Here is a 23,871-nt window from a genome sequence, read left to right on the forward strand (position 1 = left end):
ATACAAAGGGAAAAAAAGTTACAGATTTGGTACCTGCATATCTAAAAAGGGACAATCAGGAAGTATTTATCAGTTTTCAAAGAGACTTCACCAAGATCATCTCTTTAAATAGTTCTAAGTCTTTTAGAAGTATTTAGAGAAATGTGACTTGATGTTTACTGCATAGAAACTAATGTAACTGGTAAATGAATCATCATTTTCAGACACACAAGCACCTTCCCTCTCTCACATGTAATTTTGATACCATAAAATGATTGTATTTTAATTGCATTCAATTAACCATCTTATATGTGTAATAGATGAAATCTAGTGATAAAAATGGACCCAAGAGACTTCTTTAGTAAACATTTTACATTAAATATGTTCTTCTTTGCAGTATCTTACAAATGAAGACTAACTACATTTCGCTGAACTGCAAGGAAAACCATTAAAAGGGTATTTTATTTGAAAAACCCAGATGATGTAATATTTTTATTTGCACAGTGTTGGATGTCATATAATCTGTGAAGACACTGCAGTTATTTCAGTAACACATCAGCTTGATAAGCCATGTTGATATTCTTAATAAACATTTTAAGGCCAGAGCAAACAGAGTAGATGATTTCATTGAAAGACTGTAAGGAGGAACCAGCTACACAGTTGGGCATGTCTGACTCTTAAGCATCAGTGACTAAATGAAAGAACCAATGCATCCGTTGTTTGTTGCACACTGGATATTAAAACTTTAAGAAACTCTCCGCCCAGGTGCATCACTGGTAGCACTCATTCTCTTTTCCTCCGCATCCCACACTCTAACTTCTTTCTTTTCATCGCCCACGTCCTTCATTACCAAAGCTCTGCCTTCGGTCAGCTAGATGTTCTGAACAGCCCTGTGTCCAAGTTATGAGCAACAACATTTCGGACCCCTGTCTCCCATCATGTTCACCTTTCAGAAATATAGAGAGCAGGTGGCTCCCAGCCTAGAGAAAGGAAACAACAGAAAGAACTTCTAACAAAACCTCCTGTCTCTCCTAGTGCTCAATTACCTGTGGCAAGGGAATGCAGTCTCGGGTCATTCAGTGCATGCATAAGATCACAGGAAGACATGGAAATGAATGTTTTTCTTCAGAAAAACCTGCAGCATACAGGCCATGCCACCTGCAGCCCTGCAATGAGAAGATTAATGTCAATACTATAACATCACCCAGGCTGGGTAAGCTGACCTCAGAGGATTCGATGTTGAGAAACAGAGAGACGGTGGCTGCTTCTATTTTGTGTATCCCTTTAAAGCTTAGCCTTCTATCTCTGCTAATTGGTTTGGTTCTGGCTAAATTGCATCTATTTAATTATAGTTTAGTCCAAATGGTCATGTGGGTAAAAAATCGTAAAGACTAAATTATTTTCATTCCTGAGCTGCCTACGCAGAGCCAAGCCCTGGAAATAGAAATGCTCTACCACCCAAGGTTATCCTACGAAGGGTTGGAAGATGTAACCATATTTTGGGTTCTGACCAATCCCATGGCAGAACTGTCAGTAAGGTCATGTCCGTGGAAAGATGCGGCTGTGGTATATGTTTTGGATCTCTTCCTTGTTAACAACCTTCTTTGTGATCCTGGGTACAGAGTGTCTTTTGGAAAGACAGTAAAAAATTCACTTTTAAGAATAGGTGCATGCGGGAACTCCAGCCACAGATTCCTGCCACAGATCCTTTGGAAGCCTGGCATCTTCTCACAGTCAGGGCTGGTGCCATCTTGAGCTCAGCCCATCCCCCTCTGATGCCTTAATAAATCTCTCTTGCCTTACCAAAAGAAAAAAAAAATGGAGTGCCTGTCGTGGCTCAGTGGTTAATGAATCCACCTAGGAACCATGAGGTTGCAGGTTCGATCCCTGGCCTTGCTCAGTGGGTTAAGGATCCGGCATTGCCATGAGCTGTGGTGTAGGTCACAGATGTGGCTCGGATCCTGCATTGCTGTGGCTGTGGTGTAGGCTGGCGGCTACAGCTCTGATTAGACTCCTAGCCTGGGAATCTCCATATGCCACGGGTGCGGCCCTAGAAATGGCAAAAAGACAAAAAAAAAAAAAGAGAGAGAAAGAAAAAAAATGAATAGATACATAGATGTATACCACTGAAAAAGAGGTACCTTTTTTTTTTCATTTTTAAGGGCAAAATGGTAAATACAAATAAATAGTAACATTGATTTACAAGGTTTTTAATGTTATCACATATATTCTCAATTCCTGTTATTCACATAAATTATCAAGAAGTAGAGTATGTATTTTAAGTAGATATATCCTGACTTGCGTAGCAAGTACTCACAGATGAATTTGCCTTTATTTTTGTGGCAGTTGGTGGCTTTTAACAGCGCTGCTGCCTGGATGTCATTGGGTTAATTTATGTTTAACATCTTCACTTTTAATTTGTGTATGTAATCTCCAGAGGGTTGCTTTAATCATACAGAAGAATACGGTCAAAACTCAAGGAGCTAAAGTATCATGATACTTTTCCAGGCATAAGACTCAATCAAATGGAAAAGTTTGGTTCTTCAAGGAAATACAAAAATTCTCTTTATTAAGCCAAATAATTAATATTTCTAAGAAATAATCAGTTCAAGTAGAATGAAAACTAGCTTAAGACAAAAAGTTAAGCAATCCTAGAGCAGATGCACTAAGTCCTTGTATTCAGAAACAACATAATCCCTTTCTCCAACAATTATTTGGAGTCCTTCTTGAAGTATCATGTGGCAGAAAATAATGTATGAAAAGAAGAATTTAATTAGAACTGCATATTCCCTGTTTATTTTTTCTCGATGGTACATCCCCAGACACAGAAGCATGGTGGTTGGAAAATCCAAGGTCTTTAAATGCAAAATAATGAATCATATTAGAATAGTGGCAAAAGAGACAATTTTATTATATATGCCGGAACATGCTATTAGTTTAGAAAAACTGGGGCCAAATTTCCATGACCAGATATTTTTTTGTCTACCAAGAGCTCACTTTGCTTTATCACTGTAAATTTTAGTCACTTTTGATAATCAGCTTTGATTTTAAGGGTGTCTGACGTCACAGTCCCCAGATGATCCCAACTAGACATGTCTGCTGTCTAGGAAACAAGGAATGTGAAATAAGTGGGAGCAAATTTTTGTTTTGCTGTTTCTTTGCAATTCCATCCATAACAGTACTTAATAATTTGTATTCCCGTAGTGGCAGACATATTAAGCACATTCATTTTTCTTTTTTAATCTTCTCAACTAAAAATTCAAAACAAGCTTACCTGAAAGCCATGAAATGGAAACTTAAAAGCCATCTGCAGTGCAAGTCATTGGATTTGGGAAATCTATCTTTAACAAGTCCGTAAAAGCTCATGAGTAATATCATTATTCATTCACTTTACTTCTTTATTATAGAGGATGTGTGTGTGTTTCTTTTCCTTTCCTTTCTTTTCTTTTTTTTTTTTTCCAGCCACACCTGCAGCATATGGATATTCCCAGGTCAGGAATCCAGTCTGAGCTGCAGCTGCAACCTGCGGCAGTGCCAGATCCTTAACCCACTGCTACACACCCTGTGTGCGTGTTTCTTTATCTCTGTCTTTTGAGCCCCAGACGGTGTGTTTCTTTATCTCTGTCTTTTGAGCCCCAGACGGTAATATAAATGAGTCAGAGTGAGTGGACAAAACTCTCACCACCACCACCATGTAAATGCTTGTTCTTTGCATCTATTCATGACAACTCGTGTAGCTATATATCTATCAAGTTCCTTGTGTTCTGTTTCACAGCTGCTCTGACTTTCAAGTGCCTGGGAGACCAGTGGCCTGTGTACTGCCGGGTGATACGTGAAAAGAACCTCTGTCAGGATATGCGGTGGTATCAGCGCTGCTGTGAGACGTGCAGGGACTTCTATGCCCAGAAGCTGCAGCAGAAGAGTTGACCTCTAGCACGCTGGCTGGCTCACAGCCCTTTGCCATTGCATTATTTATGAACACACACCCTAGCATGTTTTTCAGACCAAATATTATCAGATTACATATAATTTAATCAAATTAATTTATTTTGGGGGCCTGCCACACATCCGATATGGTGTTTGTTTTGGTTCTGCAAACAAATTTTGATGTATGCTATATGGCTTCATACATCATTTTACATCAATAAGTTGGATCCAGTTTCCAGAATGAAAATAAAAAGGGAAAAAGGAAAAAAACAACTGAGATCTTTAGGCTTTCAGAAAAAAACATTTTTTTTTTTTTTTTACATTAGGGCTGTCCCTAAGGTGCTACTCTCCCCCACAACAATACCATTGCGTTATCCAGAATGTATACTAATTTAGCATAATAGTTTAGTTATATATGGAGGAAAATCATTTTTGGGTTTTGGTGTCCTGATGCAGAATTAGCCCATTTTCTGTAATCTGCAGAAGATGTGTCAACATAACAAACCTCATGGCGTTGAACAGGATTTTCGAGAATGTATCGTGCATTTGGTTCAGACTTAGAGATATGTATAGGAAAAATTCTACTGTAATTATAGCCTTATTTTAATAATGGAAAAGAAAAGTCAAAATAGAGACTTTGATCATGTTCATGAACATGTACTTGAACACAAGTTTTGTAACAATGAGACACTGTAATGATTTACACTGAATCACCATTGCACTGTTGATATAGTGTAGAGAAACCGTTATAGAAATGGTAACATCCTACAAAAATGTGTATTATTTTAACATGCTGTCATTAGAGTTTAGCTTTTTAAAATATTGTGAGCAAAGAAAGCATCGATTCACCCATTTCCTTGTATCTTTTTAGCAGATTTATAAAAGAGTATAGTACTTAGCCTCACCAATCATGAGAAAATTTACTATTTTTTCAAACTTTTCCCTAGAAACAAGGAACAACCAAAAGCATATAATACTGTGGTAGTTTCATTGTGGTTTTTTTCTTCTTAAAAATGAAAACGTTTTACACTTCTGTGAAACCTTTAACAACCAGCTTAAAGGTTTTCTTGTGAGAAAATGCTGTACATGATTCACATGATTTCTTAGATTTTTCAATAAAAATATGTGAAACTTCCTAATGGAGGCGATTCTTCGTGAGTCTCTCACCTTTCTCCATGTCTTGGCACTGTCTGCTTTTATTCTGGAGTCTCTTCTCGAGGATATTGGTGTAAGGAACAGCTTTGGAAGAGGAAGATGGCGTCCTCTTTGGAGCAGAGGGCAGCCACGCTTATTTCTCTTTGTGAAAGTTTCAGGTTCCCTAAAATTAGGATCTCTCTCCTGTAATCCAGTTTGCTACATGCACAGGTATCACCCGGCTCTCTTCGCATCACCCCAGAGGAACTGGGACTCCAAGAACCGCACTGAGAAAATGCCAATGCTCTGGCTACTGCTTCTGCTGTAAGTAATAAAGTCCTTTGCCTCTGTCTCAGGAGTTTTGTGTCTTCTGCCCTGAGAGTGTGGCAGGCTAACTTGATAGATTGCACATAGAGTAAAGCATCAAAATCTGCCATTTTTCCCACTTCCCCCATTAGTATTTTCACCTTCATTTTCACATGGGGAACTTTTTTTTTTTTTCTAGATTGTGCCTTACCGTGTGTATCCTTTAATTACTGAGATATAAGATTTAACCAATAGCAACACATCTTATATAAGATAGCTGGGGAGTGGGAGAAGGAAAAATTCCATCATAAGAGGAGACATTCTTTTTTTTACAGTTTATTTTGTTGAAGTATAGTTGATTTATAGTGTTGCACCAACTTCTACTGTACAGCAAATGACTCAGTTGTACATATACATACATTCTATTTCATATTCTTTTCCATTATGGTTTATCACAGGACACTGAGTGTAGTTCCCTATGCTCTACAGTAGGACCTTATTGTTTTTTCATTCTATATGTAACAGTTTGCATCTGCTAATCCCAAACTCTCATTCCTTCCTTCCCCCCACCCCCCACCTTGGCAACCACAAGTCTGTTCTTTATGTCTGTGAGTCTGCTTCTATCCTATAGATACATTCATTTGGGTCATATTTTAGATTCTCCATGTAAGTGCTATCACATGGTATTTGTCTTTCTCTTTCTGACTTAGTATAATCACCTCTAGTTGCATCCATGTTGCTACAAATGGCATTATTTCACTTTTTATGCCACTTTTTTATGCCAAAGATATTTCTTTGTATATATGCACCCCATCTTCCTAATCCATTCATCTGTCCGTGGATATTTTGGTTGTTTCTATGTCTTGGCTATTGTGAATAGTGCTGCAGTCAACACTAGGATGCATGTATCTTTTTGAGTTAGATGTTTTTGTCTTTTCCAGATATGTGCCCAGGAGTGGGATAGCTGGATCATATGGACAACTAAACTAGTTTTAGTTTTGTGAGATACTTCCATACTGTTTTCCATCACAGCTGTATCAATTTATATCCAGTCAACAGTGTAGGAGGGTTTCCTTTTAAGAGGAGACATGTTTAATCCATCCCTTGCTTCCTGAATCCATGAATTGACAAAGAACTATCATGATTTATTGGTCAGTGAATCAAACCGTATACAACATCTTAGAGGATCTTCAAAATGTTTTCATTCAGCTGGTGCCAGAATTGAATCTTTGGAGGAAAAAAGACATTGCATTATTCTGTTAGGCCATCTGTTCATGGCGATGGAGACCATGGTAATTCCAGAAATCTACATGAGTGGCAGCCCCCTACCATCCTTTTTTTACCTGTACTATGAATTCCCTGAGCAGAAACAGTGTCATATTGAATACCCTACCAGTGAATGAGGCACTTGATAAGTTCATGAATGGTATCTTGGCAGACACCTTGCAGACAGGCGAGGCAAATCCATACTCAGGGTAAATGGCTATTGCTGTGAGAACAAACCACTGTCTGTTTTGTGATTGAAGTGATCGAATGTCATCATACTGCAGTCAAGGTCTTTTGGCTGGATTGACAAGGACTTGGAAGGAGCATGGTTTGAAAACTGGTGACAAAGGCATTCTGAGGAAAAGGCACGTGGATGACTTACATTCCATTTGACGGCTTACCAAAGAGCACCCTCAGGAGAGAGGACTCAGCCATCAGGGGGATAAGATGCCAAGTTCTGTGTATGTTGGTCCATCTCTTTCATCAGCCATCTCTGTCCTTGCCCAGAGGGCCCAGAGATATTGGTGGCAGGCCTGGAGATTGTGTTTGGGCTCAGCTTCACCATGGCCAGTCTAGCTGCAGTCACTGCTGAGGACTCAACCTAATAATAGCAGGGAGGATGTGGCTGATGGCACAGCTCTGCAAGAGGACCAGCCCACAAGCTTGAATGCCTCCTTTGTTTTTCACTAGTTTTAAAAGTGTTATATAATAAATGCCCAAGGATTTATAACCTAATCAGAGGTTTGCTTTGTAATCAAAAGTATCCAACTAATTTTCAAAGTCACATAATTTGGTGGATCCCAACTACGCATCTGGACATCTCTAGGCTTTTCAGGTGGAGATACATTCAGATATTTCAGTTGAATGTTGCTATCAGGAAAGAAGGAAGGAAGGAAGGGAAAAGGGGGGAAGAAGGAGAGAAGGGAGGAAGGAGAAAGAGAGGGATGGAGGAAAGGATAGAGAATGAGAAGAAAATCGGTAAATTAGTATGTAGACAATTTTGCCTAGTGAGTCATATTTAATTCTATGTTTATAATGCTCATGATTCAAAAGACAGTAATTCTGGGTCAAAATCCAAAGAGAGATGATGCTTTTGTCAAAATTTGCTATAAAGAAAGAGAATAAATGGTTACACGCATAGTAAGGATTGAGAAGCCCCAGATGTCCAGATTCCTACCAGATTGTTCCTGCCATATAACACTTTGTTTATATTTATTTATACACCTTGTCACTCTGGAATGAAGATGTTGGTGACAGTAAAGAAATAGAAACCCTAAATATTTGTCCAGTCACTCTAAGGTAAAACGTGTGCAGTTAAAAGGACAGCCATGAAATGAGTGTTACATGATCAAATAAATTGGGTAAATGCTAGTGTTAACAAAGCAGAACGTGTGAGTCCTCTGTGTGAGTTTGTGTGTTATAAACTAGCAGAAGAGATCTGGGATAAGCTGTAAACATTTTTGGCAATGGAATCCTTTTTTTTCCCCTGGGCATGGGTGATTGCAAAACAGAGCACTAAGCCATGTTTAATCAAATTTAATTGGATTATCAACTTTGAACCAGAGTAGAGCCCTTCTCAGGCTCTGGGAGACACAATAGGCACCATTCTTTATTGAGCAAAGGGCTTTATGAGGTTCTTCAGATATGACTCCTATGGGGAAGGAGGCATCCAGTAGGGCTGCTCTTTTGTAATGTATCCAGTGCAAGGGCTCGTAAAAGAAAAGTGTGAAATATATCATCACACAAAAGATAGTAAAGGAAGAGTATGGACAAATCACTCTAAAATTTCAAAGGAGGGAAAAATCATGTCCCCTTCTACGGAAAATATGTGAAGTTTTTAATGAAAGGCTAGGTAGCAGCGATGGCCCATCCGAGGTATGATGAGGAGGTGGTCAGCATCCAGGGTTGGGAAGACACGTTTCCGTGAAGGAGGACTGGCATCGGCAGAGGTGTGATTGAGGGTTGGGGGAGGAGGCTCAGCCACCAGCAGGAGAGGAAGGAGAAAGTTTGGTTTCCTGACGATCAGTCGTGTGGGCTACCCACACGGACAGTAGTGAGGAGAAATAACTGATGTTGTAGCGGTGACAGCAGACCACAGAGGCTGGGAGAAGATAAGAGAGTCTGAGACGGCAGTCATGAATGGAAAGAGACAGGATTCAGTGCTCTGGGCATCTAGAGCAAGGTGGAGGACTCTACAGGAAGAACGCCTAAGGAAAACTGAAGGCTCATTTCACCTACCTCATACTTTGGCTAAGGAAAGGATCTAATCAAATATATTTGGATCTGGGTTTTGTGTCTCCACTTGCCAATAGAGAGAGCCAAAGAGAATTGAGGTTCTTCTTGAAGATGTGTGTGTTATTCCCCAAAGAATCTTTTAGGAAAAGCAAATAGCCTGAGAAATATTTGTTCATTAGATGTATTCTGGCAGCTGCCAGAAAAGTCCAGAAGGTACCAAGTACACGCACATACGCATAACACACTTGATTCTTGAAACAAGTATTCTTGTGATTTAACTCTTTTGTTTCTGCCGTTCTGAAGTACCTCTTACTTTCTCCAGAAAGCATACTGAGAAAATCAGCCAAACTGAATCCACAAATTCTAAGACAGTGATAGAGTCTGGCCTCAAAAATTCATAGAGAAACCGTTGGTTGTTTAATCCAGTTTACAGCTATCAACAGGACAGATAAATTTTTTTTTAACACTCTCAGGTTTATTGCTATAAAGAAGGTAAGTGCCCTCTAGTATCTTGCTTCATTCAAGAACTTGTCATCTGCGGGTCTAATAAGCTGTGTGGCACACTCTTCTAAAATCTATTGCTGATACATTCCACATGTAACACCGTTACCTCTAAGAAAACCCTTCCTGCTGAATCAGATGGGTTCACAGAGGCGTATACAGCAAAAAAACCTCTTTTAAAAACTGCTGATGTGTCTCTCCTTTGTCCCCTCATGCTCGAGAGGTTTTCCTCTTTCTCCAGATAGAAAACTATACGTCTGTGGTGAGAAGTAGGGTTTGCCTAAGGCAAAGTGGCTTTTACAGGAGCAAGCGTATTGCCCTTAAAGTCAGCATCACTTTTTGGCTAAAGACACTGTCCACAGCCTCACGCCCACCTTGGCTCTCTGAAGAGCACATGGGTTCACTTAGGACAACACGTCATCCAAACCCAGCAGCCATGTTCCCTTTGCTTCCAAATGTACTTTGCAAACAGCAGGGCACATCACAGGCATGCATATAGCCAGGAGCAGAGTCAAAGAGACCTCACATAGTGGAGGCAGTGGTTGGGCCACGGAAGTAATGTAGCAAACTATAAAGCACATACTTTCTTACCCTTTCTCTACTGGAGCCGAAGCGGACAACCTAAACATGGTTAAGTTTCATGTAAGCCTGAGACTCTGGGAGTCAAAACGTGAGAAGAAACAAGATCCTGCATATCGCATGTGAGGCTCTGTAGGCAGAACCAGGTCAACTGGGTCAGCTCAGCAATTTTCCGAAAGAAATATTAAGTAACATCTCCCTGCGGGGGACTTTTTTCGTGTGCTCCAAATCATGGACTGTGACCCTGAAATTCTGGCAGCCCGTCTCCAAAGAGTAGTTCCTCTTAAACTGTTATTTCTGACTCTGTGTGGAAAGACATCAATTGCTCTCCATACCCAAAGTTGGCATCCTAACCGCTTTAATGAGGGTAGATCCATTTGTTGCAGTCAAGCACCCTGAGTGAGTGTGTGTGTGTGTGTGTGTGTGTGTGGTACAAAAGGTTTGGCAGAGGGCTACAGTCTTCCTGTGTGTTCATGTGTCATTTTCAGAGTGGTTTCTGAGCACGGCCCGGAGCCCTGGTTTCAGATACCCGGCAGCAACCTCAGGGTCATTAATAATGGATGGCTCTCCCAGGAGCAGCCCTTGCCTACCTTTGTTTTCCACCACAGCTGAAGAGAGACATGGATCTCTCGGTTTTGCCAAATAACAACCATCCTGACAAATTCCTGCAGCTTGATGTGAAGTCTTTAAGGAGGAACTCAGCCCTTCTTCAGGCCAGCCTGGGGAGGTTTCCAGGAGGAAATTACCCTGCTGCCCAGCACTGGCAAAACCTCGTCTACTCCCAGGTAAGATGGGAGCACATACATATGCTGGGGGGAGAGGGGTGCTTTCTCCTCGCTCTCTGCCATTTTATCATTTGTGCAAAAAGAAGGCCTTAGGGAACAGAGTTCAAGATAGCTGCTCACTCTTGCTGCAGAACAGGTCTTTCTCTCTGCCTTAACCTCAGGTGACTTTCTCTGATCATTTTATAAACTCTGGGAGTTTCCCTAAGCATTTATTTTCCTCTAAAGCACTAGCTTCTCAGCCTGTCTTCATTTTAGATGTTTGCCTAGCCCTCATTTTGCGCCTTCCCTTCAGATTTTTTTCAAACCAGTGACTACATTTGCAAATAAGGCTCTGGGAAGAGGAGCACCAACCTCTATCTTTTGGAATAGTCTAAGCAGAAAGCATCAGAAGCTTCTAGGTGGGCTCAGAGAAGGCCTCCGAGAGCACAGTCTTGCTTCCACCTATTTACATGGGCTCCCTTTCATCTCAAGCAGAGGAGACCCAGATTGTAGAACAATAGAAACCTAATGATGGAAGGAAAGAAAATAGAACTCTCCCCCTTAGAAAGGTGCTATTATTTTTAGATGCTTATCTTTTCCACAGGTGTCTGTGTGGACAAGACATAATAGTCCATCTTCAAACCCAACACAGACTTCATTTCTTGCTTTCTTCCTTTGCCTCTTCCTTCTTCCAGCTACTCAAAGGAGAAGAATAAAACAGTGATGCGTTCCATGTGCTGAAACGAACATCAAGGCCCCTGACTGTTGCACAGCTTATGAAACAGGACTAAGCTTTGTTTTAAGACATGAGGGCTAATGGGGTTAAGGGTTCATCAATTTAGAAACAGGAAGAAGCATTTCATTTCAGAACAGATGTGACAGACCCACAAACCCCTGCACATCATTAAATCCTTTGGAGGGGCTCAAATTCCCTGAACAGAAATTTGTTTTCTTTTAAGAAACCGTTGCTGCTCATGAGGCCTGGTGCAGAGTAAGTCCTTTGTGGCATGTTTGCCGCCTCCTCGGGACCTTTGTCCTGAGCTCATGCAAAAGCAAGTACACTTGGACGATTAGGTAACTGTTTCCTCCCCCACAAGAATTTTAATTTATGTCCATCGTAAGGCAACCTATTATGACAACTGACTTTTAAGAATATTACATCCTTCCCTTTTATACTTCCTCAAAACCCCACCCATACACACCTTTTTTGGTGTTTTTTTTCCTGTGTTGAAGTTAAATGCGATGAAACATCTCCTTTGTCTTTCTTACTGTTTGTATCATGGGATCCAGTGATTCCAAAATCAGTTCTGAAAACCTTGGCCCTCCTGGGCTTTGAAGTTCAGTCTAAGAAAACAGTCAATAAATTCCTCTGAGGCTGGAACACACTGACCTAACATCTTTTGTTTAGTACTGAAGTTGACCTGTTTTCTACATGTGGAACTTCACAGTTTAAAGCTCCGGGTTTTCATTTTTTGTCTTTTGTCTTTTTAAGGCCACACCCATGGTATATGGAGGGTCCCAGGCCATAGGTCGAATTGGAGCTACAGCCATAGCAATGCTGGGTCCTTAACCCACTGAACAGGGTCAGGGATTGAACCTACATCCTCATGGATACCAGTCAGGTTGGTTAATAACTGAGCCAGGGTGGGAACTCCTGAAAGCTCTGTTGCAAGTTGTTCCTTAACCTGAATGACATGCAAATTTTTAAAGGCTATCTTTTTCTGCAGGCCCTGGGGTGTTAGAATAGTTATTCAGGGCACACTAAGGAGATAAAAATTCACTTTGTATGTCTTCGAAGATATTATTAGTAATTGTAAACTACAGACGAATTTGATTTAGTTATTCTTTTATCCTAAAAAAGAAATGTCAAATGACTGAAGACAGGCCAATTTACTCTTGAAATAAGGAACGAAGGGAAGGAGGAAATCAGTTACAAATTTAGTTGGATAGATGTGGCCAAATTATGTGCTACAAATTATGAGTAGCAACAATTATATTCACTACTTCAGATCGCAATTTGTTCATAAGTAATTCTTCTCTCCTTGGCTGGATCTTAAAATCGAAGAGTGAAATAGTCATTGGTAAAAAATAAATCTAAAAGAAATGAACGTATGAAGGTTGTAGTGTAATGATACCTGAATAACACACTGAATAGACCAGGTATTTTGAGGTGTTAGGGATGCATAAGGTGGCATCACAGTAGCACATGTGGGACTCCAGAGTCGCGGTTACCTGGAAGGAAGCAAGTTCAAGATAGTCCTGGGTCTGACCAGGAACGCTTGCTGGGTGTTGTCTGAGATTTTACATTTTATTCTGAAAATTTGGAGAGGTTGATCAAAAAATTTAAGCAAGAGAATCACAGGATCAAATCCGTGTTTCATACAGGTAACCACTCTCGCAATTTGGAAAATAGAATCACTGTGGTTGGTGAGGAGCGCTTTCCAAGTTGTCTATGGACCCACATGTGAAATATGAACAAAATGCCTTGTTTGCATTATGGTTATGATAGGAATTACACTGTATGTATAGGTCAAGTTGGGGGAAATGGAAGTCTTTATGGTTGACTCCCCCAGTTCACGAGCATGAACTAATTTCCATTTATCCAGCTCTCCTTATGACTTTTGATTATGTCTTATAATTCTCCAGAATTATAGAAGTTTCATATATAATTGTTAGGTTTATATAGTAATTACTGCTCTTAAGAACAGAAGCTTTTTTTTAATTTCTTTTTTTTTTTTCATTTTAGGTCCGCACCCATGACATATGGAAGTTCCCAGGCTAGGGGTCAAATCGCCATGCCACAGCCACAGCAACATGGGATTTGAGCTGCACCTGCAACCTACACCACAGCCCACAACAACACTGGATCCTTAACCCACTGAGTGGGGCCAGGGACCAAACCCACATCTTCATGGATACTAGTCGGGTTCATCACCACTGAGCCACAATGGGAACTCCAAGAATAAGAGCTTTTGAATCATGCTTGATAATAAGGTATGGCTCACATATGCTATTGATTATTATATATTGATTTTAAATCCAGAAATTGTATTAAAATATATTTTACATTTACAGTAAATATCCCTGTAGATAATCATGTCATCTACTGTTTTGTCTCATATGTAGAACCCTTATTACTTTTATTTATTTACTTAATTAATTTTTAACGCATTGCTTAGAACTTGCAATGCAGTAATACATGAATGTTTGTGATTATTGGCATCCTTGTATTAATTCTGAAGCCAAGATCAGTGTTTATAATATTTCAACCATTAAGTAAATGTGCCCTGGATGTTTTCGGCAGATTCTCTTAGTTTAAGAAAGTTCCCTACTATTTCTAGTTTGCCAAGAAAGTTTGCTCTAAATATGTTTAAATATTTTCCAAGTAGTTTTCAAAATGTGCTGCAAAATTCCATGTTGTTTTTTTTCTCCTGGATAATTAGTGAGTTACATTGATCTTCTGATATTAAACCATCCTCTTGGTAAAACATCCTTTTCTGGTATAAATCTTTCTTATCCTGGAATATAAGATATGCTTCTTGTTGGATTCTATTTAGCAATATTACATTAATGAATTTTTTCATTTATAAGAGAAATTGGCCCATAATAAATGACCTTTTATTTTACCTACTGCCCTTATCTGAGTTTATGCCAACTTCATAAAATGCATTGGAGAGTATTCCTTGTTTTTCTATATCTGGAAGATTTTGACTAAGATAGAACTGATCTGTTTCAAGAATGTCTGAGTGTAGATTGCAACACTTATTCAGCCTGGTGTTCTTAAATTTGTGTTTGGAAATAGATTGTAAACTATTGATTCAATCAGTCAAATTGTCACTGGTGTATTAACATCTCCTATTTTTTCCTTTAAGTTTTGTAATATTATGTGGGAAGTCCCTGCTTGTATGTAAATTCTTAAAGTTGCTAGGATTATTCTCCTATTACACTTCTTAATCTGTGCTATGTATCTTCCCATATTCTCTTTACGTTTCTAACATTATGTGTTTGTATCTTTATTTTCTTTTTTCCTAAGTATTGCCAGATATATTTTTGATCATTTAACCTCTTCCGAGAAATAGCTTTCAATATCGTTGATTCTCTCTATTGTATGTTTGTTATTTTTCTTCATTGTTTATTAATTTCTCCTATTGTTATTATTTCATGTTGACTCTTTTCTTAGATTTATGGTTTCCTTTTAAGGCTTTGAATTAGATGTTTATTACTTCATTAATTTTCTCATTCTGCTTTTATTATACAAGCATATATGCTTATAATATTCTCTCAAAAGCCACTTGGCTCCATTTTTCTTTTTCATTTTGTCCTAAATTTTTTAACTACCATTATTTATTTGAAATGTGTTTTAATTTCTACAAAATGTGGTGATTTACATTATCTTTTTGATATTGATATCTAAATTTCTAACTGAGTTGTCTATGATCAAAGAGCATGATCTACATAATATTAAATTTTTGAAACTTGTACCAGAACATTATCATTTTTGTAAACATTTAAGGTATATTTAGAAATGAGTATTTTCATTGTTGAACAGCTATATCAGTGTCTTTGATCAAATTTGTTGGTTTCATTGTTTAAATCCTCTTTAATAACTATTTTGTCTGCTTGGTACAAATATGTGTGTATAAATTTCTGCTATATCAAAATATTATAAAGTTTTGCTTTATAAATTTTGAGATTATTTTATTAGATGCATACAAGTTTAGAATTATTATATTTTACTGATTGTATTGGCATTTATTCATTTTCTAGTAATATTTTCTATATTTGACAAAATATTTCACCTGAAAGTTAAGTTTATTCTCTCTGATATATATATTCAGAATCTTTCTACTCTCTTTCTTCTTGCAAACTATCCAGTTCTTTCTCTAATTTTTTCTTCTATTACATCAGTGCTGTGATTCTTGTACATAAATGCTCTGATTATTTATAATATCTCTCTTCGAGCTGCAGGGGATTAGATTCCAAGTGACCACAGTTGACCCTTGTACCAAATATTTTTTCATCATATGATGTGAATAAACATCTATCTGGCTTATGATATTCCTTCATCCCTCTCCACAGCTTGACTATTAAGCCAATGCCACACATTTGTAGAATTTCAAGCTATCACTTGGCTAAGCGACACTGTAATGACAAAATAGCAATAATTGAAAAGAAAAAAAAAAACCATTCTTACTCAAGGGAAGTCTGAAGAATGGTAGGTGGTTTCCGTGGCAGCTCTTTTCTGAGGAGAATCTCAAGACTTCAAATTCTTTCACCTTGTAACTCTGCCATCTCACGGTCTTTGATAAAGTGACACAAAGTGGAAAGTGAGGAAAAAAGTGAGTCAAAGATCTTGTTAGAGCTCTCAGGGGCTCAGCTTGGAAGTGGTCTCTGCTACTTTTGTCCACTCATCATCAACTAGAAAAGAGCTGGCCCTCATTTAGTTTCTTTTTCCCCCCCAGCATTCCATCTTTCACTTTAATCTTTCCTTCTACTATTGGGTTTCTTCGTCCAAAAGGAAATTTTTAAGAATTCCTTCCTTATCGTCCTATTCATTGTGTACTCTCACTGTTCGGTCTGTCTGAAAGTCTTGTACTTCACTCTTTTTATTAAACAATAACTTACTGATACATAAATGGCATAAATAATGATTAAAGTGTGTAAAGAATGGACGAAGTAATGGTTCATACAGAAAAGGCTTGGTAAGCTTCTCCTTAATAAGTATTTTTTAGAAGTTATTTTAGAGCCCATATTATTAAAATAATGCATTTGCTATTGTGTTTCCTTTTGGTAAATATGGACCACCTAGAATGTGTACTGTAGTTAGAATCAAATACATACTTTGGTTTCTTTCTTAAGAGATTTTTGAAAAGAAATTATCAAAGTACCGAAGAACCTCAACAATAATTAGTATTTTCTAGTTCTTCCATAAATTTTTAATAAAGTTATCCTATTAATTTTCCATTTCAAATGTCCTTCAGACATGAAATTGTCATGCAACACAAAAATAAATGGCACTATGTTCTGGGATAAACCTCACACTTTCAAGAATATGGCTTGGAATTAAGATCTTGAATGTTCTTTTAAAATACACCGCTGATTATTTTTCTGGGTTTTTTTTTGTATATTTGTTTTTCAAGGTCTTTATACATTGTAATAGAATGTATTTTTTTCTTAATCCTCAAAACTGTATTTTTTGATTTATAGAGTTTTCTTATTTAAGAATCTCAAGGAATAGTGTAGCAGGCAAGAAAAGTGACAAAGCTAATTTTTCACTGTCAGAAGAATTATTTCTCTTCAAAGATGATTAAAGGTATCTAGTCTTGAAGAAAAAAACTTGAGTCAGAATTATGCTAAACTGAAACTATGCAAATTGCATATCAAATTTTTTTTTCTCAATTCAGAAACATTTTTTATGAGGTCATCCATCTTAAAGAAAAATGCTAAGTCAAGATGATTTATTGTTTCATTGCAGACTTCAGTATTATAGAATTTAAATTGATTTTGAACGGATCAACGACTTAATAAAGTCAGAGATTTCCAAGTTGACCTCCAAGTATGTTAAAAATGTCTGGATGGAGAAAATTAGAGAAACCTAAGGCCAAAGAGCATAGAGCATGTGGATGGTTTTACCTAGTTTATCTTTTTTGTTGTTGTTTTTTGTTTGTTTGCTTGGTCTGCCAGCTATTTCAGAAGGAAACTATATACAGTATTAGTTTACAACTTAGCCTACATACACACGTATTTAATATGATCTATATGCCCCAGTAGATTCTGAGGGAATCAGTCATTGAAGATTATAAATATGACTTAGAGAAATATTAATGATTATTGAAACTTAACTGTTTAGGAAGGTTGAAATGTGTGAAACACATTTATTGAAAAACTGCCATAAAGTAATAAAATGTGTCACCAGTTTTTAAGGGTCAAACTCAAGTTTTTTTAAAAATTAGCTTATGTAGAATTCCTCTCCCTTGATGTCCCATGATAGATGAGACAGTGTTCTGTAAGCTTTTTGTTTCTTCTCAATTTTATTTGACCAGTGAACGAATTTTAATCTAAAATTTTTCTACCTTCATGATAGTTTTGTAGTCATAAGAGAAAAAAAAAAAGCAAAGTAAAATAATAAAGGTCACACCAGACACAGAAAAATATGCATTGTATGCTTCTATTTATCTACATGAGTACAAACTGAGCTATGCTGTTAAACTGGGGGGATACTGATTATCCTTGAGGAGGGGAAGCATAATGACTGGAGGGGAGCATGGGATATGCTGGTAAAGGTTTGTTTCTTAATAGACTCTGGGGTTCATTTGGTATGTGAAAATGCTTTGAGTGCTACATTTTTAATATATGCATTTTTCTGTATGTATATCATGCTTTAATTTAAAAAGTTTTTAAAGCTCTGAAAGTCAGAATTAAAGCCGTCTAATAGCCAGCTGGTCTGTAGATACATATATAATGCAAGGCTGAGTTAGTCCTTTTCTCCAAGTTGTCTGAAACAGGAGTCCCAAGGGAGTGCCCATGACCGTCAAGGCATATTTATAAAACGCCTTCAAATCTTGACGTTGCTGGATTAATACAGCAGTGTTAAATATCATTTTTATCAGTCATGTAATGCACAAATAGAAAGAAGTAGAATGTCACTGAATCTCAGTGCAGGTAAGCTGGGAGGAAAATGGCTTTGTTTAGAATGTTACTATTTGAATAAAAGAACATGTCCTGGAGTTCGTGTAGTGGCTCAGCAGAAAGGAACCCAGTTAGTACCCATGAGCACATGGGTTTGATCCCTGGCCTTGCTCAGTGGGTCAGGTATTCGGCGTTGCCATGAGCTGTGATGTAGGTTGCAGGCACGACTTGGATCCTGCACGGTTGTGGCTACGGTGTAGGCGGGCAGCTCCAATTCGCCCCCTAGCCTGGGAACTTCCATATGCCCTGGGTATGGCCCTAAAAAAAAAAGCAAAAAAAAAGTCCTTTCTCTGTAGTTATCCAACAGCATTTTAGTGGAAGAGTACCGAGGTTGAACAAAATCGCATGCAAAGAAAACTCAATAGATGATGGAATTCTAGATCCTAGAGCTCTTCCTTCATTCGTTATCCCAATTGTCCTGACCTGCGGGGCCTCGAGGCAGAAACAGCACTCTTCTAGGTACTATTACTTCACATTGCTTTCCCTATCATCGGTGTCTCCTGGGTAAATAAGAAGCCTTGTCTCTCTGCCTCCTCACAGAGGGAGAAGAAGACTCTTACTGCTCAACGAGGGAGGGGATGCAGCGCGCAGGGCTCCGTGGCCGCAGAGAGGCCCCCACCATCCCTGTCATCAGTTCTGAAGAATAACCCACTGTACGGTGATGTCAGCTTGGAGGAAGCTATGGAAGAAAGAAAAAAGAATCCTTCCTGGACCGTGGAGGAGTATGACAAGCATTCTCTGCATGCAAACCTCTCTGGGCATCTGAAGGTACTCAGGGCCAAGCGTCAACTCCTTGAACCGAGGAGGTCGGTGGGTTAAATAATCCTTAAGGAAACAGATAGGGAGATGAGAGGCACACTTCACTAAGCACAAAATCTCCAGATTTCACGTCATTTTGGCCTCTGGCTCCACGTGCTCTTTGTCACTACTCCCATTTACTTATTTGTTTTGTGTTTTACAATTTCAGCAATTACCAGCAAGCATCTCTAGAGGGTAGAGAGAAAGAAATGCCGCAGCGCAGAAGAAGGGTTTACCTGGGAGGTAACAGGTTCTGAAAATTAATTTGCCAGATTAAGGATGTTTTCCCTCTAGTTTTGTGATCATTTATATTCATCAATATTGAAGAATTCCCACATATTGATTAAATAATCTGGCTTAGGCACCGGGCAAGGCAGTTCTCGTCAAAGATCATTTTATTTCAAACCCACTCAGTGATTTAAGATTGCACATTTACATTTTGGATATTTTCCTGTGTCTCAGTAACGAAACAAAACAAAAACATTTCAACACAGGAAAAGTATGCAATGAACTCATTCACCCCGATTAAACCCAACTCAAGTTTTTCTTTTCTCCTCCTCCTCTGGTGTTACCCATCCAATATAGGGTCTAGAAATACCTGAAAGGCAGGGAGAGTGGCCCTCCGTTTTCTGAGTGGGCCTTGGCTCTCCTCCGCTCACCCTAGGGCTGGAGAGGCCACACATTTTCCAGGTACTTTTCCTTTAAGCGTGTATGGCTCTTCTAAGCCGTCTACCTTAATCACCTACAGACTTTTTTCCTTCTCAAGCAGGCAGCATTATGTCCCCTTAAAATCTTACACTTTTTAGAATCTCAAATGTGTACTCCTTGAACCATTGTTCAGAGCCTTTGAGGTTTCTTAATCTCCTAGTGGATTTAGTGTATCTCCTCCTTAATGTAGGTTCTTTTCCAAAGGCGTTTCGATAACAGACACTCCCTGCTAGCAACAATAAAGTTTTTTTCAATCAGGAGTCTAAAGATCAAGACTTCTAAGAAATGACCTCCCACCATTTAGCGAGGGCCTCTGTTCTTCTCCTTGCTGGTTACATGAATGGCTGGAGGACTATAAAGATGAATATGACAATGGCTGCACCTGCAAAGCTCATCTAACTGAGCAAATGACAAACAGTAACTCTAGAACAAGACAGAGGCAGTGACTGGGTAGAGGACTGTGACTGCGGCAATTGTAGAAAGTGCTGTGCCCATTCAGAAGAGGACAGAGACACAGTGGATTATAAGAAGCCTTCAAGAAAAAGTTAATAGGAGTTTCTGTCGTGGCTCAGTGGTTAACCAATCCGACTAGGAACCATGAGGTTGCGGGTTCGGTCCCTGGCCTTGCTCAGTGGGTTAAGGATCCAGCGTTGCTGTGAGCTGTGGTGTAGGTTGCAGACGCGGCTTGGATCCCGAGTTGCTGTGGTTCTGGCATAGGCCAGTGGCTACAGCTCTGATTCAACCCCTAGCCTGAGAACCTCCATTTGCTGCGGGAGCGGCCCAAGAAATGGCAAAAGACAAAAAAAAAAAAAAAAAAAAAGTTAACATATGTTGCGCTTGCAGGATGAGTAGAATTCCGGAAGACATAGATTATTTGTGTGAGTGGAGAGGCTCTCTTCTCTCAGAAGTAGCAAGGAAAAAGGCACAAATGCAAGAGTGTGGAGAGTTTGTCAGCATGATAGGTGGTCCAGTTTTGCTGGAGCTACAGTTTAAGTAACAGGATAATGAGGAAAGTAAGGTTAACAAACAGACTCAAATGTTTGAGAGCAAGGCTACAGAAATCAAATGTTGCTGACAATGAGGGGCACATTTTTTCCTTGAGCTCTACCAGGGCTTAGGCTTAGGAAGTTTGCATGGGAATATGCTGCATGCATTCCTTTCCAAAAGCCAGGCCCGGCCCCTCCCCTCTCGGTCTCTCCCTGGACACTTGCCTCCGCGCCGAGACCCTGCAGCACAGAGGCCTGTGTACAGTCCTCATAATGCTATTCCTTAGCCCTTTTTTTGAGGGATGTTTCTAGAAGTCATGACTTTTGTTTTTCCTAGGATTCTTCTTATTCCTCCTTAATTCAACTTCTTCCATCACCATCCCTGCCTGTATCGCCAAATTAGCAAACAGCGCCCCTAACTTACGTGGTGGAACATTTTTCAGCCAATTACAAGCTGTAAAATTCCACGTGCCTTTGGCCATTCCCACTTTTCTAAATTACTAAGAGCTGATAAAGAAGAAAGGAGAAAAGAAGCACATCCCTAGCTGCCAAGGCAAAAGCTCGAAGCAGGATATAAGACCAGAGAGTCCCCATTATGGAAGTTCATGCTGAAGAATGAGGCATCAAAGTTACAGGCACCCCGCAGGCCTCTGATGAGGACAGAGATCAAAAGAAGGATAAGAGCGAAGTAGGCGAGGGTTTTTAATCATCCCTCTGTACAGATCATCCGAATTTCATTTCAGTGTTTTAGCTTTTATAAGACTGGGAAGTGGACACTGGCGACAGTGTGATAGAAGAGTTAGGGACGTTGCCGTCATCAGACTCCACCCAGCTCCCTTCCTTCCACTCTCAGCGGTTTGAAGCTGGTTCATTACTCTTGCGTCCAGCCATGGAAACTGCCTGCCTTTAGCAGATCTATTGAGACCAGAGAGGCAGAGAGAAGGTGGGCAGGCCAGCTCCAAGCCATTGCAATAATCCAAATGAGAAATATAACCTGACGTGGGTTTGTGAATATAGAGATTCAGCATTCACCATGCATTTGTGGCACGTCTACTAGATATCAGGCAGGGATAACTGAACCTAGCTCTGAAACACAGAAGGAGAGCATGAGAAAAAATATATATACTTCATGTGTTTTAAATGTATAGATAGGAGAGTTTGCAGAGGATTTACTGGACATAGGAGATGAGGTTGAGCTAAAGACACCTCTGCAGGGCTGAAAGGAAGGCAAGGATAGTGAAAGAAACTGAGACATGGGGAATAGGAGGTGATACGGGGAAGGAGAGATTGCATCATTTCTTCAGAAGGTCAAATGTCAGAGTTTCCACATGCCTCCTCCATGCCACAGCCCTCTCTGAGGAAGACCAGAAGGTTAAGAAGCGTGGAAAAGACCCTTGCCTCTGGGTCTTACTCCTTCTTCCATGGAAGTCAGCTTCTGGATTTACTGAAAAACTCAGCAAATGTCTTTCTCCCTATGATGTCAATAAAATCAAACTTCCAAGACTCCTCTTAGGCAAGGCATTTTAATTTTATTTCAACTCACTCACCTATTTATGAGTTGGAAGAGACACTGCCTTGGCTACAATATGGCAGAAACACTCTTGTGTTTCTGACCCTGCAGCCAGAGCCATTTCTTCACTAAATCCGGCAGACTCCCTCATGAATTCTCATGTAGACCTACAGATTGGAGCTGAGAATTCCTGGTCAGCCAGGAGGCTGCTGCTGCATAATCCTCTACTGGGTGAAGCCTAGCTTCTCTTATGTGAGCTGTGGCACTTAAGCCTCACTCAGGACAGCATGACCATGGCCGTAAGGTACCGACAGGGTCTTGTTCTGCAATCCCAGTGAGTCTGCAACACTGATTGAGCTGATTCTCTGTGTAATTTTCTTTTAGGAAGACCCTCATGACCTACGGTTTTGGTTGGGAGACATGTACACACCAGGTTTTGACACCTTATTGAAAAAGGAAGAGGAACAAGAGAAGCATTCAAAATACCGTCGCATAGGTCTGATTTTGCTCCTTGCTGCCTGCATCTTGGTTTCCATAGTGACTGTTAGCGCTTTATTCACATAAAGAAACTACCATAGACACAGCCACTTTAAATTTCTTTAAAATATTTCTCAATAAACGTTTTCAGAAAAACATGTCCACAGAGTGTGACTGTTGTTGATTGCGGAGTTAAATGTCGTTGTCTCGTAGGATGCTAATGTTGTTTAAGATATGCAGGCTTTCTTTGCTTCGTTCCACACAGTGAGAACGAAGAATTCCAACTTGAGCTCTTTCCTTTGGGAAGCAGGAATTTTGGGGATTGTGACCACTAAAACGTTAATACATACAAGCAAAATTAAACATTTTGATAGCAGAACAGCACCAACGACTGTCAGCAGCTCTGTCGTCATGCCTACACTGTATTCACCTTGTTTTTAAAATGCTGTCACCACACTCCTGTCATCACTAGGAAAGTTGAGCAGATCATTTCTTGGCCAACTGCGAGGTTTACAGGATAAAAGCTTCTGGTTGTGCAGCCTGGTGGGTTGGAGTCGTCTTCCTTTATTCCTGTTTAAGCCAGAAAAAAAGGGGCTTGGGCTATTCCATCGTATTTTTCTTTTTTCAGTAATTTTTTTATAATGCCTCAGTTTTGCATTGCCATTTTAGTAGACCCGAACTTGGACAGGCCATAGTTAGAGAATTTGTCACACTGAGGTCCAGTTGTACTTACTGATTGATCCAAATTGGCTATTGTGACCCCTGGTGGCGATCATCATCCCTGGTCCTAAAAAAATCAGAGGGAATGCTGCCAAGAGAACTGAACTTGCGTCCTGACTGTGCCTTTTGCTAACTTTTGACCCTAAGCATGTTATTCTCTCTGAGAAAGGATAACATCACCTCCGTGGCAGGGCTTGCCTGATGACTAAATAAGAGGCATAGATAAAAGTAATACCTGGCTCCTAGTAAGTAGCTACCTCGCTAACTGCAATTGTTATTAATATGGTTGATC

At 39.5% G+C, this 23,871-nt stretch overlaps 2 protein-coding genes across 2 annotated transcripts in view; both read left to right on the forward strand.

Moving 5' to 3' along the window:
- ADAMTS19 (ADAM metallopeptidase with thrombospondin type 1 motif 19) overlaps positions 1 to 7,347 on the forward strand; it is a 264,349-nt gene extending 257,002 nt beyond the window's left edge. The window contains exons 22-24 of the mRNA XM_047778552.1: positions 1,015 to 1,192; positions 3,755 to 5,364; positions 6,288 to 7,347. Of these exons, the coding sequence (XP_047634508.1) occupies positions 1,015 to 1,192; positions 3,755 to 3,906 (330 nt within the window). The 3' untranslated portion in view covers positions 3,907 to 5,364; positions 6,288 to 7,347. The remainder of the gene's footprint in view (positions 1 to 1,014; positions 1,193 to 3,754; positions 5,365 to 6,287) is intronic.
- A 3,200-nt stretch (positions 7,348 to 10,547) lies between these two features.
- MINAR2 (membrane integral NOTCH2 associated receptor 2) lies at positions 10,548 to 22,987 on the forward strand. Its single transcript, XM_047774486.1, has 3 exons — positions 10,548 to 10,712; positions 18,921 to 19,148; positions 22,767 to 22,987. Exons 1-3 carry the CDS (start codon positions 10,548 to 10,550, stop codon positions 22,944 to 22,946), a joined length of 573 nt encoding a protein of 190 aa, XP_047630442.1. The 3' UTR covers positions 22,947 to 22,987.
- The last annotated feature ends 884 nt before the right edge of the window (positions 22,988 to 23,871 follow it).

Source organism: Phacochoerus africanus, chromosome 4 (genome assembly GCF_016906955.1).
Source record: "Phacochoerus africanus isolate WHEZ1 chromosome 4, ROS_Pafr_v1, whole genome shotgun sequence".
Classification (NCBI taxonomy): Eukaryota; Metazoa; Chordata; class Mammalia; order Artiodactyla; family Suidae; genus Phacochoerus; species Phacochoerus africanus.